Below are 19,522 nucleotides of genomic sequence, written 5' to 3'. Positions count from 1 at the left end.
AGAAGACCGTGATGACCAATGGAACTCATCAAAGCTAAGTAATGCTCGCTCGTCTATAAACGATTAATAATTAATATACCTAGATAAGCGACTAAGAAGAAGCTTTAAGTTAATGATTCTTTCGAACTGATATGATGCTGAAGCCAGAAAGTAGGCAACGGAACTCTGTTATAAAACAAAGCAACTAAGTCGTGTTTGGGCTTAATAGAATCGTTGTGAGATGTACTTTGGCTACGAATCACTAAAAAGTGAGAAATAAAGAAAATTTTTAACAAAAAAGTAAAACCGACTCCAAAAAAATAACGAAAAATGGAACCGACTACAAAACCCTTGAAAATATTTTTCTAGGTACGTACTAGCTCGAAGTCGGTGACTCAGCACGACCCAGCAGGAGGGATTGAATGAAACCCATAGTATGCTGGCTCGTGCTGAGGCACCGACTTCGAGCTAGTACGTACCTAGAAAAATATTTTCAAGGGTTTTGGAGTCAGTTTTACTTTTTTGTTAATAAATTTATAGAGAACCACCTTGTTTATAGGACAAATATGTCCGTAGTCTCCGTAGGAATAAGGCTTGAAGCTAACCAATAAATATTTCGCCACTGTTTATATTCGCACATTGCATTGTATTGCACTGAATTGGCGCGACTGCCACTTATGAAAAAAGTGACGTTTGAGTTCATCGAACTCTATGATATAAACTAGCTTAGCCAAAGTTTAGCTTACATGGAAATTTTATTTAAAACAGTCTATGGTGTTGGGATGTCGAAGGTGGAGATATCAAGGCGTACACCTGTACTTAGATGTTGGTTCAGGTTCAAACGCCTATATATACTGTAGTCTTTGTTCAAACGTTTCAATGTATTCAGCCTTTACGAAATGGTCGTAGAGTTTACTAGAAAGATGCAATGAAATAAAAAACGATTAATCTATACAGATACATAGTATATATTTGATTAGCATATGAACAGCCGAATAAAATGTTTAGAAACCCATAACCACCCCCTACTTATCGCTCTTGCCCCAGCCCAAAAAACCTTTGACGAGGCCAGTGATCCCGGCGCCTTGCTTCTTGTTGTCCGCAGCGCCAGTCTTGTCGTCGAGGTTAGGGAACTCTATGAAGTTACACGCCAGGTCAAAGAACAAAGGCTTGCAGGGAATGGCCTCCATAGGCGGAGGCATCTTGAAGATATTAGGGTTCTTAGTCAACACTTGCGTTTCCTCGCGATATTCGTCCAAACGATCCACAAGCGGTTTCTTGTCTTTATACGGTTTACCGCTCGACGTGTATTTAGTTTCTTCATCGTCCTCATCGTCTTCCAGAACGGAGTCGGCGTGGACCTCGAACTTGCAGCTTTCTATGTCTTTCTTGAGCACTTCGAGTTTGTCTAGCAGCTGCTTATCGTCGAGTTTACTTGCAATAGATTCTGCGGTGTAAGTGCTGCAGCGTTCTAGCATGGCAAGTGCTTCCCGGAAGCGCCTGAGACCAGTCAGCACCTGGGCGATGTAGTAGCAACGGAAAGCTTTGTACGCCTTCATCTGGGTTTCGATTTCCTGCTGATACGAGGCATCAGTTTCGAAGCCAGGCAGCTGTTGGAGTTCGGTGAAGTTCTGCAAAATGATCTCGTAGAGTCTAGTCAAGTCCTGAGGCCGGACCTTCTTTCCATCTAATTGAGCGTTGTTCTTCCGTGCGGTCTCGGCCTGTTGTACAAGCAGGTTGTTCCGTTCGATGGTGCGCATGAGACGGAGATACATCAAGTAGGAGAGTAGATAGTGGACGCCGGTGTTCTCGGAGGCTTTGAGTTTGGGGTCGTTCTTGATTTCGTCCTTGACGGCTGAGATGGCGTCTTTGACGTCCATCAGGATGTTGTCGAGGATTTCGATGCGAGCTTCAGTGGCGGTGGCGGCGGCGGCCGAGCGGTCCAGGTCTTGGAGGGTAATGAGGAACAGCCGCGCCTTTTCCGGGCGCACCGTCGCGCGCCGCCCGCGCCATTCCACTTCATGCATAGCGCCCGACCGCGATTGTCTGTAACAATGCTTGCTTACACTTTGGGTCATCTATAAAGTACGTCATACCAATTTTGACCATTTATAGTCCTCCCGCCCTCCCTGTCAAAGCTATTGCTATGAAAATCGTCATTATCTTGAACTAAGCGGTTATGAGTTTGGATTTTAATGGATACCGTGAGCTGAGAATATCAGGATAAAAGCATTTTACGAATAATTATTACGAGCACTGACTTGGCCTGTGCCATGAGCGTGTCCAAGTTGTCGATGAGTCCCTGGCCGCGCATGGCCACGAGGTCGCCGGCCGCCGACTGGTCGCCGATGTTGTACGCGCAGTAACGCAGGCTCGGCTTTAGCTCTTCCACCTACAAACAAGTCACAATATTACATTACAAGTATTACAACAAATACATCTATTTACCGCATCCCCTTAAAATTATCTACTTTGATAAGGTACTGACTGATAGAGAAAGGCGAGGAAGATTAAAATTTGAGCGTTTTGACCGGACGCTGAAATGGCATTAGTATCCCACGTTTATTTAGCACAATGGAAGGACAAGTCGCAAGAATTTTGATCGCGATATTATTTAGCATCGGTATTGTTTTCAGTTTTTTTTTTTTTTTAAATTAACCCTTAGCATCATCTCTTAATAATACTTACCGACACGTTAATGACGAAAAAACGCCACAAAAACGCTGAACATTTTACTTGGTAAACTTTTACTTGACAACTAGAGTTCCCACTTCCCACCAACGCACGCAGAACAACTTTCTTAAATCGAAATTGACAATAAAATCTTACCTTCTGCTTGTACACCAGCCTCTCTTCCTCAGCGAGGGCGGCACACAGTTTCTCCAACACAAGTTGCGCGCGCGTCAAACTCTCGGCGGCCGGGCGCCATTGCTGCAACTCCACCAATAGCACGCCACCGAGCCAGGCTGCGTATGCACCGGCCTCCAGCTGTGTGCGGGCGTCGCAAACGCCGCTCTGTTACGGGAATAAGGCGGTATTTTGAGAGAGAGAGAGAGAGAGAGAGAGATTTATTTACACATATTCGATAAACAGGGTGAAATACATTGAGAAGGAAAACATTTTGAAAGAACATCCAATACTATAAATTGGACCCTACTCAGCTCAGCATAGTGTGCCGCAACGCCCGCAACGCTGTTTTTCAGTGGGACTCATTTTGGTATTATCTATAGCAGGGGTGACCAACCGGTCGATCGCGACTTTTAGTCCAGTCGATCGTGGCAAGGCAAAAAATAGAAATACTGAACTGTGCTGTTTCACTTAAGATTTCAAGAAGTATGTAATTGGTAGATCGCACAGGGTTTCGTCAGCAAACAGTAGATCGGGTCTAATCAAGTTGGTTACCCCTGGTCTATAGAATTAATAACATATAGACAGTAAATGATTTTAGGCGTATAGGTACATATATTTACTACGCCTTTCAAACTAATTTTGAAAGGAGGGAATTTTGACTTCTGAAAGTTGGCACCACACGCCACTATTTACGTACGTAAGCGATTACGACTACAATTAAACAAAGTAAATATTATCTCTGAGGCTACAGTGGTACTCGGAAAATGTCACTAAGAAGTTGCGTTGCATATAAAAATAAATAAAAATTGCCTTTATCTACGCTGAGCGCGACCAACGACTATTTTGGGTAATTTTGGATAAGTATCAAACCCTAACCCCTAATTTTAAAAAGTGATCGAGACTAGAAACAAAAATTCGCAAATCATGAGTATTTTAGTTAGTTATGCGACTGTGGCGCGCGGGGCGGCCGACGAGTGAAAACAAAACTGCCAAAAGGACATACCTCGCACAGCTCAAGCAGCGTTTGCGCATGAGCAAACGCCTTTTTCAGCCGTGAGACGAGATGGAACTTCTTCCGGGGCTCCGTGTTGGACTCCTGTCGGAGCTGCATGGCGTGGGCCCATGCGCGCTCGGCCTGCAGCAGCGGCACGCAGAGAAGCCGGGGCTCCGCTTTCGGACCGGACACGTGCGCCGCGGTCACGTCGCGCCGCCGGTAGTGCCGACGGTCACCCTGGGATAACATGGTGTATAACAAGGCTTTTTTTAAAATAGGTATTTATTTCAGGCAACACGGCCTGTACATCTTAAAGACTAACAGAAATCAAAGTCAAAGTCAAAGTCAAAATATCTTTATTCAATTCAGGCTACAACAAGCACTTATGAATGTCAAAAAAATATAATGAATAGAAACACAATAAGTATTTAAAACTAATTAGACACATGGTTAAGCAACATTTAGTGAAATTCACCATGTAAACTTTGGGAATGCTGCGGTAATTATTTCAAATTACCAGAATTTCAATTAAACTGCTAGATCTGATGGCTGATGCGTGCGTAGCATGGTTGTCTAGTTTTTTAAAAAAGGAAATAGGCTCGCGTTTCACATCACACCTAATGGTAAGGGAAGATGTGGACCAAGATGGAGCATGCACATAGAAAAAAAGTATGTCTGTTTACCTGCGGTATCTTAAGAACCTTCCGTAGACGTCGGATCCGGCGCGAGCAGTAACCGCGGTAGCGTTGGAAGTCGCCGTGTCGGAGCCCATGCTGCTGCTGCGCGTCCTTTGTCAGCCGGAATACTGGTGCTGGTCACAGAACTCATTGGGGAACAATGAATGTTATGTTCAATATTGACGCAGGACTTTGCCATAAGAATTGACAGTCACAAAATTGTGAATAGCTTAACCCCTCGTATGCAGGAGCCGTTTCAGAATTTGACACCTTGGTGCGGCAACTTTACGTCAGTAGAGGTTGCCCGCTTCGTAGATTGGAACGTATCCATACGCAGTTCATGAATTGGCATGGATACGCGTCTAAGTCGCGTCGCATATGGAGCATAGTTGTGGGGGCATGCGGCTGATATCCAGTGTGCATTCAGATTGCAAAAGAGGGCTGTACGGGCAGTCGTTGGCGCGAGTCAGGAGACGTCAGCAAGAATGTATTTTAAAGAGTTAGGAATACTCACACTGCCCTCGCTTCTAATATTCCAAACTGGTGTATGTGTATATAGTAATCTATGCAAGTATGGGAGGCGCGCTGATATGGCAACCCACTCGCTGCATAACCCTCAAAGTCCGGCAAAGTGACTCATGTTGTAGGGCCAATGGTGTAAAACAAGTTGCCTGAGACAATTACTTCGGCTCCCTTGTAAGACATTTTTTTAAAACAACTGAAAAACTGGCTTGTCGAGCACACATTCTACACTTTTGATGAGTTCCTTAAATTTCAGTCAACGGCTATTATTTACTGAAAAATATTAGATTAATTAGCTTAGAAAATATTAGAATAATTTAACAAAATGACATGTAATAATGATATTACCAATAAAGGAGTATGAGTAAGCATACGAGGGGTTAACTATACATTTTTCAATAAATTGTGCTTATAAAATGTATTCATTCATGGAAAAGAAGAAATTAAATTTTTCTTTTGACAAAGTATTGTTTAAATATACTCAGTTTATTTATTTATTACATTAAGTCTCAATGAACCCAGGTTGAAGCATTGGTAATAGTAAAAATAGAATAAAGTCCTTATCGTCTTATCCAACAGTATCCAGCTTGCAGATCAATTGCCAAATATTTCCAACCTATGAGAGCCAGATTTACAACTTTGGTTCTAGAGCTTAAATTACTAAATTGTTTATAAGAAGTCATTCGCAATTAGAATTTTAGTACACATAAAAGTTCTGAATAATTTATTTACCACCGTGTGTAGTAAAATAGCTAGATAACAGTCTAAAAAGGATACTTTCTAACGTAAGCACTGTTGGTGGTTTCACTTCTTCTTTCTCAGTTTCTTCAGTTCCGATTGCCTTCGCATCTCCAGCTTCTCCTTCGAGCACTACCATAATTGATAACAGTTGAAATAAATACGATTTTCTTTTGGATTTCACTTGCACTTTTTAGCGAATAGTTTTCAAAGATCGTATTCGTACCATCCGTACACGCAACGTCATACGTCAAAACGTAGCCGTCAGTTTGCTTATGGCTGCATTCAGATTAATAAGAAAAAACTGCTCGATTCGGTTCAAACGCCTTATGCTACATTTACACATTTGTCGAGGCTTGCCAAGCGTCTACAAACTCCAAGCCTATACAAACACTTGATACCACTTACACGCTTGTAAGCGCGTTAGTGTATTTCGAACAGGCAAGCATGCATGGCTGACCTGGATCTCGTGAGCGAGCGACACAACTAAACTAGGTCTACCATATGGAAAAATGAAATGTCCTGATTTCTCCCTAAAAGTCCTGACTAATCTTTGTAAGAGAGACTTGGGGTAGCTTTTGTATTTTGTATTTTCTTAATAAAATTATTCTTTATAAAATTTTGATAGACGCGTTAACTTGAAAAGCCTACTAAGCAATGATAGTTTTCCTTTGTAACCCCCGACGCAAAAAGAGGGGTGTTATAAGTTTGACCGTTATGTGTCTGTCTGTGGAACCGTAGCTCTTAAACGGGTGGACAGATTTGAATGCGGTTTTTAGGGTTCCGGAGCCAAAATGGCAAAAACGGAGCCCTTATAGTTTCGCCATGTCTGTCTGTCCGTCCGCGGCTTTGCTCATGGACTATCAATGTTAAAAACTGTAATTTTGCACGGATATATGCTATGCACTATGCCGACAAACTAGTACAATAAAAATAAAAAATAAAATTTTTAGGGTACAGTCACCAGCACTAATATCTGACACAACAAGCGTGCATAAATATCTGATAAGACTCTATTTCTAGGGCTGGAAGGACGTGTCAGATATTTTTGCATGCTCCGCTGTGGCAGATATTAATGCTGGTGACTGTACCTCCCATAGACGTACAGTGGGGGCGATTTCTTTTTGTCATCCAACCCTATAGTGTGGCATATCGTTGGATAGATCTTTGGTAAACCATTAGGGGTTTGCCAAGATGATTTTTCCGTATAAAATACGAAATCCTTAGAAAAATATTTAAATATTACTTAATTTTTTCGTTATGTCTTCGGAACCCTATTTTGGTCGTGTCCGACACGCTCTTGGCCGGTTTTTATATCTGAAAGCGATGGTTCTTAGACAGGTTTCATCAAAATCGGTTTAGCCGTTTCTGTGACATTGAACTTTTAAGTTACAAAGTCGGGGGTTTTCCAACTTTTTGTTGATTAGGTTAGGTTATATTTATTATTATTTAATTTTTTACCTAAGTTCATGTTATATAGGATACGGAAATCATACAAATTTTTTTTGCAGATTTTTCAAGCCAAGCAAAAGTTTAGCTTGTGGAGGAGTACAAATACACACAGTTAAAATGAAATATGTTACAATAATGGGAGTAAATTTATTTCAGGCACATTTCATTAGTCACGCTAATACACAAATAATATATTAGTATTACGATTAATTAAACACAATTTCTAGTTATAGCAATTAATCATAGAAGCAAGAACATTGGACGTTTTTGAGTAATAAAAATAAAACAGTTTTTTTGCAGTAGAACATAACAACTAAATACCTTATAAAATTATCGACTTATTTTCTATAACTTATATGTACGGAAAAGGCAATGGATAGCTTGTTGCGTATCCACAAAGTATCTTTGTTGATCGGCTCGAGCGATACCGTAGTCTGGCTCTAGAGCAGGTAACAACACACTATTATGTGAAAAAGTGCTGTTCAAATTCTTGCAAGGAGTGATGGGTTTGTTCTTGTTCGCGTTTTGTGTCATCCGCCGGACCCTATCCACGTTGCTTTTGATCGTCACCATCATCTTGTGGTTCTCAGGCAGATGCAAAAACTCGGCGAGGTCCTGTGAGCAAATTATGAATTAAATATAATACAAAGACAGTTGCATTAATATCTGCCACAGGGGCGGAACGCGCAAAAATATCTGATACGTCTTACTAGCCCTAGAAATAGAGTCGTATCAGATATTATGCGCGCTTTATAGTGACGGATATTGGTGGTGGTCTGGTGTTGGCTATACTAGTTCATTTCATTATTTATTGCGAGAGTTCGAGTCAGAGGGGGCTACTATGAAATTCGAAAATCGAAGTTCGTGTTGTACTGTCCCTCTCACTTTCGTATTAAATAATATATTAAGCGCCAGCGGGACGGCAAGACACGAAGTTCGAATTTTGCACTTCGGACTATAGTGCAGATTTCATTGCCCATCCCAAACTGAAAGCATGTACAAAAAAATTACGGCAGTTTAAAAAAAAAAGTTAAATTGCAATAAAAAAAAAATATAAATGAAATTAAAGCAAAACTTTAAATTCGAGTTGAGGCATTGCAGTTACCTCTTTGTTTTAACTTGAGCCTGTCTGTACCATGTATGAACTATAAGGTGTTACAAACTAAAAAAAAAACATAATTATAGACCTTGAGGTGTAATGCAAAATAAAAGGTCCAGTCAAGTTATCCTGCTTGTTAGTTATGGCGCTGATTACGTGCAAGTATGATAAAAAGACATTACCTCCCTCACAGCGTCGTACTTGGAGAACAGCCACAGGTAGGTGCAGAGAATCAGGAACAACTGAATCTCGCTGTTACTGAAGCGCCACATATATTTCAGTATGGGTGAAATATATTCACGCTGGGAAATAAAAACAAACTCGTGACTAAATTGTTTTTATTAAACTGTCGTATACAAATAAGAATAAACTTATACTTCGTTTTTTTAGCATTAGAAAAAGGGTAAACAATCTTGACGAGTCTTTTTATTGAGAAACGTTTTAAAAAAAACAACTATTAGGTACTTATAATACCAAAAGCATGTAAATGATCATAAACCTAGCTAATTGTTACTATTTGCTGCTTGAAAAATAAAAAGTTTTTTTTTTTTAAAAAGACACGTCAAGATCGCTTACCTTCTTTCTAATGCTAAAAAAAACGAAGTATAGAAGAAGAAATATCACCAAAATTTTTCGAACTTCGTATCGTGCCATTCTATTCACGCTCGCTCATTGAATTTTAACACAATTCGAACTTCGAATTTTGCAGGGCTACCTACAGATAAGTAAGTAGTGCGAAACTGAAAGAGCAAGCAGGCGGGACGCCTAACAGTTTAGTTCAGTTTAACAGTCACAAAATACATATAAGAAAAAAACAAATTAGGGGACGTCGAGGTGTATTTCTAAATACTTAAGATTAAAAAGTAGAACTTAAAAGATGTAGTGACAAAGAATTAAAATTTCTCACTATAATCAGGCGCGGCGCACTCCCCGATATAGGTGCGATTCTGTTATCAAAACACTCCACGCCGTCGTGGCGTAACTCGCAGTCTTTTGCCGCGCACTGCCTCGGATCGCACAAGTGACGTGCTCGCGCTTATTTTACTTACGCCGCAAGCGAAACGAATGTGTTATTAGTAAGTATAATAAGTGTATACGTGTTTGTGTGTAAAAAGAGGGACTGCAAATAAAATGAATAATTGCATGTTAACATAACGCATTTTAACCGTACGAGTACCTATTAATCTGTTGAAGAATAAAGCAATAAGATTATGCTAAACGCACGCAAAAAAGTGGTATAGTAGGTAGGTACATACTAATATACAGTGGCGTGCAGTGGTCCTCAACGTAAGACCGGCTAAAGAACATAGCTAAGTTCAGCAGTGTTTATCAATAGGGTGGAAAACGAGCAAGTGGGTAACTAGATAGTTACGTAAGCACCACTGCCCATATATATATTTTTATTTATCCAACACGGCTTCCATCAAAAATAGCCTAGTGTGTATTTCTTTTCAATCGGTTCAATATGGGTATCAAATGAAAGGGCTTGAAAAATATAATCTTCACACGAAAAAAATCAAATCCACTGTAGCTGCCATCACAAAAGCGACGTTAAACAATATGTAATAGTTTGTATCTTAGTTCATACGCAATAAATTTCATTTATTTCATTGTTAATTGTGCAACTATAAGTACTCAAACGACATCTGATGATGATATTTCTAACCTTCACTAGTGTTTTCCGGGCGAAGCAACCCTAGCGCTACACGTGCCGCGTGCGAGTGAACACGAGTAATGCGATAGACAGAGAAGCATAAAGTAGGCACGATTCTTATGCCTAAACGTCACTTTTGTACGGTAGTGAAGCTTCTGTACTTGTACTATTACTTATTCTGTGCTATAATCTTTATATTCATGACATGTCCTCACCGCATAAATCTTCGGACCAGTGAGCCTGTACCGCGTGAGATTAGCAAGCACGGAGGCGGCAGACTTCAGCACTTCGACGCTCGAGATGGAGCGGTTCATGAACGACATGTAGACGTAGACGCGGCGAACCACGTCCGGCGCTGTTTCGTTGTACATCATCGGGAACACTTCCGTTAGAAGCTCTGCAGACAATTAATTTATATTATTACTAGCTTTTCCCGACGATTTTACGCGCGTAATCCCATAAGGAAGGTCTCAACTTCGACTACCAGTCGAGGTCCTGACCGTACATGCCTTACTCAACAAACACTTATAACTATAACATAGGTGTTACAGACAGCCCCCTGTGCAGAATATGCATGGAGGAAATGGATCCACGTGATGGAGTGCACGCACTGGCGTAGCGACCTACAGGGTACTACACCTCGGATCACCGGGGTCGCTCCAGGAAGTCGTCGGCAACATTAAGGGTCTGCTAGGCTTCCTCCAGGAGCAAGGCTGGCACGAATAGTGCCTACAGCCAGGTACGCAAAATAGGCGCGCATAGACGTCGAGTTGCGAAGACGAATTCACGCGACTTACCCAGAGATCTAAAGGCTTTAATAACGGACTCCATATCCGAGAAGTTGTTGAGCACGTCCATAGCTTCTTCGTTTCGTTCCTCGAGGGTGTCTTGTGTGGACAGTAGGGCACCCTCGCGCCAGCGCCTCCGGAGTTCCACCACGCGGTGGTTGTACATGGCCGCGTTGACTCGAACGGAGTGCCCGCGGAAGAGGGCCTGTAAAACAAAGTAGGTTGTCTTAAACTTTTATCATTTTGCACTCAAATGACTGGGATACCCTACTCTTCAATATACATACTTGTGACTACGAAAGCTGCATTGTGGCCGAAACGTCCAGGTCATTTTGAGAATATGACAGAAGTTGATGCAAAAATTTTAGTACTTAATTATAAAAACAAAGTATGGCTTACCTGAATCTTAGATGCTGCCCAGTGTCTTCTCTGTTCTTCTTTGTCTTTTATCATACTTTCCCTCTTGGCTTCCACTTTCTTCCTCACCAAATACCCTCTTGCAACAGCCTGCAGCTTAACAATTAACGTTTTCTTCTGGATGTACTCAGAGTGCACCAATCTTGTCAGAAGCTGCCCTCTCCAAAATCTTTGTACGTATACGACACATTTCCTATAATTAAGGTACCGCGACTGTACCAAGTAACGTCTGATATTTTTCTGTACATAGATAGCCGTTGATTTTAACCTCAAGTAAGCTGTACGCTGCTTTCTCATCTCAACTTGAGCTCTGTACCGTTGTTGTAGCACTAAAACGGATGTTTTAAGCTTTTGGTACTCGTCCCGAGTTTTCCTCATGTCTAGAATACTTCTGTATCGTCTCTGTATACAAATAGCAGACTTTCTCAAGTCATTATATTCATTTCTGATCATTTTTGTATATTTGTACGTTCTATAGAAGTTTTGAATCAATTTGGCCCCATTTCGTACTCTTAAATACTCTTCTCTCCGCTTTTTGGTCTCCAAATGTCCTCTATAGAACCTTTGGATGGCAATCGTCGAAGTTTTGAGTTGTACGAACTTGGAGTGCATGTTTCTCATTAGAAGCTGACTTCTCCACAATCTTTGTATACAAATAACATGTTTTCTGTAGGTAGCGTATCGCGACTGTTCCAAATATCGCCTGATATGTTTCTGTATGCAGATCGCTGCAGCTTTAAAGTTTAAGTAAGCGGTGCGCTGTTTTCTCATCTCTATGAGACATCTGTAACGTTGTTGAATTACTAATACTGAATATTTGAGTTTCTCATAATCAGTTTGTGCTTTTCTCATGGCTAGGATACTTCTGTACTGTCTTTGTAAACAAATAACCGATTGTTTTAGGGCACAAAACTCGCGCCTGATCCTCTTTGACTCTTTGTACCTCCTGTAGGCATTTTGAATCAATATAGCAGCATATCGTGCTCGCATATATTCCTCCCTTCGATTTTTCGTTTCCAGATGTCCTCTATAAAATCTCTGAATAGTAGCCGTGGAAGTCTTAAGCTTAATATATTGTTCTCTGACAGTTTTCATTTCTATGTAAGATCTGAAGTATGTCTGGATTCGAATAGTTGCAGTTCTTATTCTTAAATATTCCATTCTCTGCTTTTTACTGATTATGTAAGTTCTGTAAATTCTTTGTATTGTTACACAGGCCTGTCTTGTTTTTTGGTATTGCTGCTGTATTGTTTTGCATTTGTTGCAATTCCTGAACCAATTCTGTATTTTTATGGCAGCTTTTTTTTGTTTTTGGAACTGGTTTTTCTGCTGCCTTCCAGCAATAATGGCTCTGTAGTAATTCTGAATTTTAATGCAAGAGCTTCGCAGTTTTATGTATTGCGATTTCTCAAATTTCATTTGTGTCTGAGCTCTATATTTTCGTTGAATGAAAATAGTAGCTGCACGATGTTTCTGATAACTTTCCTTGCAACTCCTCATAGATAACAAGGCTCTATAATACCCCTGAATCTGAATAGCGCAAGTTTTTAGTTTTAAAAATGCAGTCCTTTCTTGCCGCATGGCTATGAGGCTTTTGTATTGTCTTTGTAATATGATTGCTGCATTACGCATTCGAACGTAATCGGACCTTTGGGTCTTGCCTAATAAATACGCGCGTAAATGCCTTTGAATCACTATAGCCGATTGACGCTTAGCAATGTAGACTTCTTTCGTTTTCTTTGCGATCAGGTATGACCTGTAACGGTTCTGAAGAATACAGACCGCATTTTTCAATTTAACAAATTGGGACCTGTCTTTCATCATCAATTGACGCGCTCTTATCCTCCTTTGCAGATTTATTATAGCTTCTTTTTGTTTCACGTAGTCTGTACGAGCTTGTCTACCTCTGATAAGTGTTTGTATCGTTATTGTCGATTGTTTCAACAGTAAATATTGCTTTCTATCTCGCCTCATTTTTATCAACGCTTCATAAAATCTTTCAATGGTCAATACAGCTAATTTCAGATTCCGGTATAATCTGTACTGTTTTAGCATTTTGTATTGCTTTTGGATCACAATAGCACTGTGCTTTTGCAGACTTAGTTTCTTCATTTCAGTTTTCATCAATAATTTGCCTCTATATGTCTGCTGAACGAATGTGACCGATTTCTGCAGCTTTAAATAAGATTTCCTGGCAAGGAAGCGACGTACTAGGCTTTGCATCAACACAATACTCTTCAAAGTCTTCTGATATTTAGTGACGCACTGCCAACGTCTAAAGTTACGTTGGATTTCGATGGCAGATTTTGTTAGTAATGCCATCCTTTCCAATCTTAATTTTTGGAGATCATCTTTAGCCTTTCTGGTCTCTTTCATACTGATGTACCATTCTTCAATTTTCCTTACGCTCGTTTTCATCTTAAGCAAGCGAGTGCGACAAAGCCATCGCCGGCAGTATGTCTGGATTATTAGTGTAGAACGCGTATACAGTTGCATTTGCTTTTCCACATAGCGGTTGTATTGGATTCGCTGCCACCAGCACTGAATCGTCCGCGCCGCATTTTCCAGCTTGAGTCTCAATTTCTCCTCTTCTTCTCTTTTCTCGACAATAACTTTGTATTTCTTCTTCCACCACGTCTGTATCACGTTGGCAGCGGTTTCGAACAGCGGTGCTCGGAACACATGTATCAGTTGCCATAAGAGTGACATTGTTTTTTCCCTGTGCCCGTCGGCTATGTCGGTGGCAGTGATATCACCGACGATCACAAACTTTGCTTCTTTCAGAGCATTCAGAGCAACTTGGACGTTGTGTATTTTCTGGAGCCGGGATATGGCGGGCGTTCGCAGCTGATTCAACAATCCATTCTTCATCAGGATTATTTCCATGACTTTGGTTAAGCGCACGCCATCCCTGATGTCAACGGCTATATTTTGTACAGCATATATGTATTCATCCAAGTAAGTCTGCTTGTGAGAGACGACGTAACCCAGTGGTCGAAGGTGTTTTGTTATGTCACCGATACCTGCTATAAGCTCCCGCGTGAATCGAATAACGATCTCTCTACTCTCTTTACAAATAGCGTTGCGGCGGAACAGGCAGGGGTCGTGAGATATCAATTTCTTCTGCTTTGCCTGATCTAAGAAGAAAATAAGCATGAAGAATTTCTTCAAGGTAAATTTTTTGATCGCTTCCATGTACGCAGGCAGCAACATATTGGGCGCCGAACTCTTCGAATGCTTGTTTTTGATAAAAGGATTTTTGAACATTCTTTGTATAATAAACGTTGTCAAGCCATCTATATCGCTGTTGGATCGTAACGGCAAAACGAGGCAGTAAAGAGCTTCCAAGCCGATTCGCAACCACAGAGGGTTATAGCAAAGTAACAACTCCATGATCACTTTTTGAAGTCCAACATCTAAATGAAGATTTCTGTCAGGTCTGATAAATATTAATTTCTTTTCAATCTGAGCATTCAGCTTTTGGAAGACTTGACATATTTCGGGGCTCAATAATAGCGCCTTTGCAGATCGCCGCAGGCTTTCCAGTCTATGGTTGTTGTGGTAAGCGCTCGAGACTTTCTCTCTTGTGGGCGCCAGGGGTACTTCCTTGTTCCTATTTTCAAGCCACGCTTTTCCAACGTCTATTTTCTGCTCCAAATTGCAGTCTAAATCGGCAGGAGGAGTTAAAATATAATTTAGCCACCTCTTGAATTCTTTTTCAAATTTCGCAACAGCTTCCTCGTCATAGAAATAGGTAGTGGATAGAAAAGGGTCCACTGTGAGGGATTGAGAATAAACATTTCCTATTAGATTGAGGGACAAGTTTTGATTTATGCTTTTATTGCATTCAAAAGTGACGTTAGATGGCCGGCTTGTATTTGTGACGTCACTCTTTTTAACATTCCATCTAGCTCTACTCTGCTTCGCAGATTGCACGATGGGGACTTTCCAAAGCGTTGGGTCTGCTCTAACATCTCGCTTTGACCATGTCTGTCTACTTAAAGATGAGTTTCTGTCGCGGGTGGTGTCAAATGTCTGATCCACAGTGAATGTATGCATTTGCTTGTCTGTTTTGTCCAAGATTTGGGTTTCAGAGTTATGATTGCTCTCTTCAGGAATAGACTGGAGAGGCGGAGTCACTGACCTAGGGGGAGATTGTGGCCTGACTATGGTTCTGGGCTCATTTCTCCATACATTTGTTTCGAATTTTTGTGGGTGTAACTGGATCTTATCAAATTCTTTTTTTTGCATATTGTACTCTCTGAAGAGTGATTGTTTGCATCTACCCGTGTTTTGATCTTTCATAAAATACATTTGATAATCGTACGCCGCATTCGGAGACTCCTTGGTATATGTGTCAGAATTAGGTTTGGCTTCAAAATCATCAATTAAATCGTGGGTATTATTTTTTGGGAAATTTTTCCTTTCTGTTGAAAATCTTGGTGGGCAAAAGGAGAGGTCGCTGATACGTGAAAAATCTGTATTAATTGAAAAATTTGGGCTGTGCAAGTCTTTGGGTGAAGAAGTATTGGGGATTTTTTGGTCTCTAACAATAGGCTTTTCAAAAAAGGGATTTTGGGATTGCAAGGCAGGGTTTACAGACATCCATTTGTTCGTAGGTTGCGACGAAGTCACGTAAATTATTGATTGTGGTCCACTTTCCATGTTTTCCTTGTTGTCCAAACTGTCATCATCACAATCAGAATTCATGCTCAGTATTATTTTGGGTCCATGCTCTAATTTTTCTTTCTTTATTGGTGCACTTTTAAGAGGTGTGAATGTGAGATTATCAAAAATGTCACCACCTGGACTCAATTGTTTGTTAGAGGGTTGTAAAACATTGTGAGGTACGGATAACTCATTGGTAAAAGTCATGTTTGTTGACTTATCATAAGTTTGTTGTAATATTTCAGGTGGTCTTCTCATACTTGAAAATATCTCAGAAGTATTGAAGTATATGTCGACAGGAGTATCAAAAGGACACTGTGTTTGACGAGAATCCATGGAATGCTCATATATGCCAGATATATTTTCTTTATTGTATGATTTGAGTTTTTTGAACTGATTTGGTTGGATCACCTGCGCAGCTTTTTTAACTGTAGTGGTGTTATAAATTATCTCAGTTTTCTTCTTGTAGATGGTAACAGGAGAAGTATTCAATGGCTTTCTCTTATTTTTTCCTGGAGATACTTTTGTGACTTTACCCTTTTGGTTCTTGCCCTTGATGTTCTGAAATTGAAATAGCAAACTATTTTAAGAAATAGGTTTATTATGTAATAGCGATTGGGAGTGGCATGGCATGAACATTTTCGTTAAGCAATCCAAAGAGTAAGAAAAATGAGAGCTAGGTTTTACAGCTTTAACATTAGAGTCGTGTTCAGATATTTTTGATCAAATTTTTGCTCACTAATTCATCAACTCGACTGTACATCTTTGTATGCAACACCTTCCACTTAGTGTATACAAACTTAGCCAAGGTTGTCATCACTGATGTCACTTACAAAGTAAACTTGGAACAACTTGCAACCCGTTGGAAATATACTTGTAGTGGCGCCACGCCACCGTGACAAAGTAAATTGGCTATGGTCTATCGCACAAGAAGCTAAATTTAATCAGCTTATCTTGTCACCCCTCAACACTCATCAAGGAATCAAGTTTAAACTTTAAGGGGAACTGTGTCACTAATGTCATTAATTTCAACAGGTACTTTTTATACCTAATAAACTAAAAGTAAGTAATACACTTTACCACTTCATAATTATGCACAATTTGCCTAAATACCCATCCATTTCCCTGCAGTAACCATCATTAACAATAATCCAAACATTTTGTAATGTTAAACAGTTTTTTTACTAATTAAAAGGGGTTTTATTTTATTCAGAATACCACTACTTTTATGACATTTTTTTTATTAAATTTTACTTATTATTTAGTATAATTATTTGTGTGGTTGTCTATCAGTTGTTTAATTGCCTTGAAATCTTGTAGATGTAATACAGATCTAATGACAATGAAATAAGCAAGGTCCATAAAATAATAAAAAAAAAATTGGCTACTATGTCAGAGATATTTATAAAAATCCGGTGTTAGCAGAGCCTTGTTTCTAAGCAAATTATATGCAGTGGGAGATTTTATATAATGGTTGGTACCCCCCTTTTTTGTAACAAGTACAGTCAAGTGTAAAAATATGAACTTATTCAAAGCTTCAAAAATAAGTACCACAGACTCTTATTCCAACGCAATAAGGCTGTAGTAACATATTTTTGAGTGGTTCAAATATATTTATATATTTTATATTATATATTTATATAATGTCTTCAAAATCAGTTGTTGTTCTTGGCCTATAAATCAATTAACAATCAGTTTCTTGGCCTATAAATCAATTAACAATCAGTTTCTACATTCAAAGTAACAAAAAAATATTACCATAACAGACTTCAATACAACTATAACGTCATATCTGCCTCTCTTCTCGTTGGCAAAGTGTATGGTTTCCCGGAGAGCTATGGGCTGCATGGGGGTCCATGACATGGTGAGGCAATAGCATGTCTCTGGCTCCAGAACCAACCAGTCTCCGGGTAGCTGGATCTCTAGCCCATGAGGTAGGGGTTTTGATAGTGTGACCTGCAGGTATGATGCATAATTTACTTTACATAGAATAAATAGTTTTTTGTATTGTGTTCATTGTACCATCAGCCAAATATGTGGTCTACCACCCTAAAGTTGATAATTGTTTGCATGTCACAAAACAATAATGCCAATAGTCGTATCTGTCAACTTGAAAGTTAGACTTTAGCGACATATTCATTTGATAGGAACTTGTTTAAAAATTGATAGACCACTTATTTGGCTGATGGTACATAAAACATATGAAAATAACAGTTAACAAAAAGATGTACAAAGGCAAACTAATCCCTTATTTATTATGGATATGCAGATTGTTTTCAAATTATTGCATCTTTTCTTTTTACATAAAACTGACCCATGATTGGCCCCTACCTCATCCGATGAAAAGTGCAGATGAGGCCAATGGTGTTCACTGGTTCAGTAACAGCCTATTCACTCTAGCCTTGAAGAGCCCTAGGCTGCATCTTTGCATAAATGACGATGAGAGTGAATCCCATTCCTTAGCAGTTCTCACAATTAAAGATGTAGCGAACCACTTCAATACTTTATTGCAAACAAATCCATCAAAACCACTCATCAGAATAAGATTGTCTGGGTATGTAATTTAGGGGTATGGTTAGTGTACAAGCCCACAGAATAAACTATAATAATAATTATAATGCAATAACCATAATATGTAATAACTATAATATGTCATAATTATAACCCTGAAGGCAAAAGGGGTTTGAATTATTAAGTTGTAAATTATTTTTAATCATTTCAGGTGGACAATTTTACAGGTCATACTTTAACCACACCTTAATTTAGTGCAGGACTTTTAATTAAATTTCAGTTTCAAAATGAAAATTACTAATTGAAAAATTACAAAAACATAATTATTGTTCTACTTCTTTAAATATATAAAAAAATATATAATTAAATAACATGGTAACAGTCCGCATATATAATTAAAATATTTACCAGACAAATACTCTTGTTAGAATGTAATGCAATTCGAAGATAAAATGTTTAGTTAAAGGTGTAATGAAAGAAAATGAAAAGAAAATATTTAGTTAAAGGTGTGACAATATGTTACCTGTTGGACACATTTAGCAGGGTTGAATACTTCTAATTGACGCTCACAGGAAGACCCAATCAAAACATTATCGAAAAGTACTTGCGGAGGTCTCGAAAACGGAGCCAGAATCAATCTAGGGCATTCTTCTTTTGGAGTCTCCTTTCGAGCATTCTCAGCTCTTCGTGACTTCCGTATATGTTCAGGTGTATTATCAATCTAAAATTTAGGAACAGTAATTTTAACAAAACACTCATTAACGAAATATAAGTCAAATAAATAAGATGTAATGGTATGAAACATCACTTACTTCGAAGTACATTTTTAACACAGAAAGTTATTATCACCATCAACTTTATGTTCATATAACTAACTAGTTGACCATTATACACAATATCAAATTACGGAGTTTTCAGTGTTTGCGAAATTATATTCTGAAACAATGTAATATTCGTTCTGCTTCTGTCGTTCATTCAAAAAGTGATTTCAAATCTCAACTGTCAATGTAATTGTTGCCAACATAATTATTTGTTGATTTATAAATATAGTAATACCAACTATCAAGAATCTTATAAATATACTAGAGATAGCAAGCTACTACGAAATTCAAAACTCGAAGTTCGTGTCGTTCGGTCCCTCTGACACGTGTACTTAATACGAGAGCGAGAGGG

At 39.2% G+C, this 19,522-nt stretch overlaps 2 protein-coding genes across 2 annotated transcripts; both read right to left on the bottom strand.

Annotated features, from left to right (window-relative positions):
- Positions 1–927: 927 nt before the first annotated feature.
- Srp68 (signal recognition particle 68) lies at positions 928–6,029 on the bottom strand. Its single transcript, XM_074089027.1, has 6 exons — positions 5,800–6,029; positions 4,507–4,628; positions 3,833–4,060; positions 2,809–2,994; positions 2,241–2,371; positions 928–2,025 (listed from the first exon to the last, which is right to left on the bottom strand). Exons 1-6 carry the CDS (start codon positions 5,897–5,899, stop codon positions 1,005–1,007), a joined length of 1,788 nt encoding a protein of 595 aa, XP_073945128.1. The 5' UTR covers positions 5,900–6,029; the 3' UTR covers positions 928–1,004.
- A 1,315-nt stretch (positions 6,030–7,344) lies between these two features.
- Positions 7,345–19,447, bottom strand: asp (microtubule assembly factor abnormal spindle). Its single transcript, XM_074089026.1, has 8 exons — positions 19,162–19,447; positions 18,873–19,070; positions 17,597–17,794; positions 11,153–16,399; positions 10,763–10,958; positions 10,181–10,362; positions 8,494–8,613; positions 7,345–7,827 (listed from the first exon to the last, which is right to left on the bottom strand). Exons 1-8 carry the CDS (start codon positions 19,171–19,173, stop codon positions 7,558–7,560), a joined length of 6,423 nt encoding a protein of 2,140 aa, XP_073945127.1. The 5' UTR covers positions 19,174–19,447; the 3' UTR covers positions 7,345–7,557.
- Positions 19,448–19,522: the final 75 nt, after the last annotated feature.

The sequence above is a fragment of the Choristoneura fumiferana genome, chromosome 6 (assembly GCF_025370935.1).
Source record: "Choristoneura fumiferana chromosome 6, NRCan_CFum_1, whole genome shotgun sequence".
In the NCBI taxonomy this organism is placed as follows: domain Eukaryota; kingdom Metazoa; phylum Arthropoda; class Insecta; order Lepidoptera; family Tortricidae; genus Choristoneura; species Choristoneura fumiferana.
This window is presented reverse-complemented; position numbering and strand designations above follow the sequence as displayed.

Bases quoted from the DNA above. Each gene is read 5' to 3' on its own strand.
- Srp68 (XM_074089027.1), bottom strand. From the start codon at position 5,899: ATGGTAGTGCTCGAAGGAGAAGCTGGAGATGCGAAGGCAATCGGAACT. The intron at 2,995-3,832 runs GTATGTCCTTTT...TTCCCGTAACAG, and splicing joins CGCTGCTTGAGCTGTGCGAG to AGCGGCGTTTGCGACGCCCG. The intron at 2,026-2,240 runs GTCAGTGCTCGT...GCATTGTTACAG, and splicing joins ACGCTCATGGCACAGGCCAA to ACAATCGCGGTCGGGCGCTA.
- asp (XM_074089026.1), bottom strand. The intron at 16,400-17,596 runs GTAATATTTTTT...TTTCAATTTCAG, and splicing joins TTGTATTGAAGTCTGTTATG to AACATCAAGGGCAAGAACCA. The intron at 7,828-8,493 runs GTAATGTCTTTT...ATTTGCTCACAG, and splicing joins AGTACGACGCTGTGAGGGAG to GACCTCGCCGAGTTTTTGCA.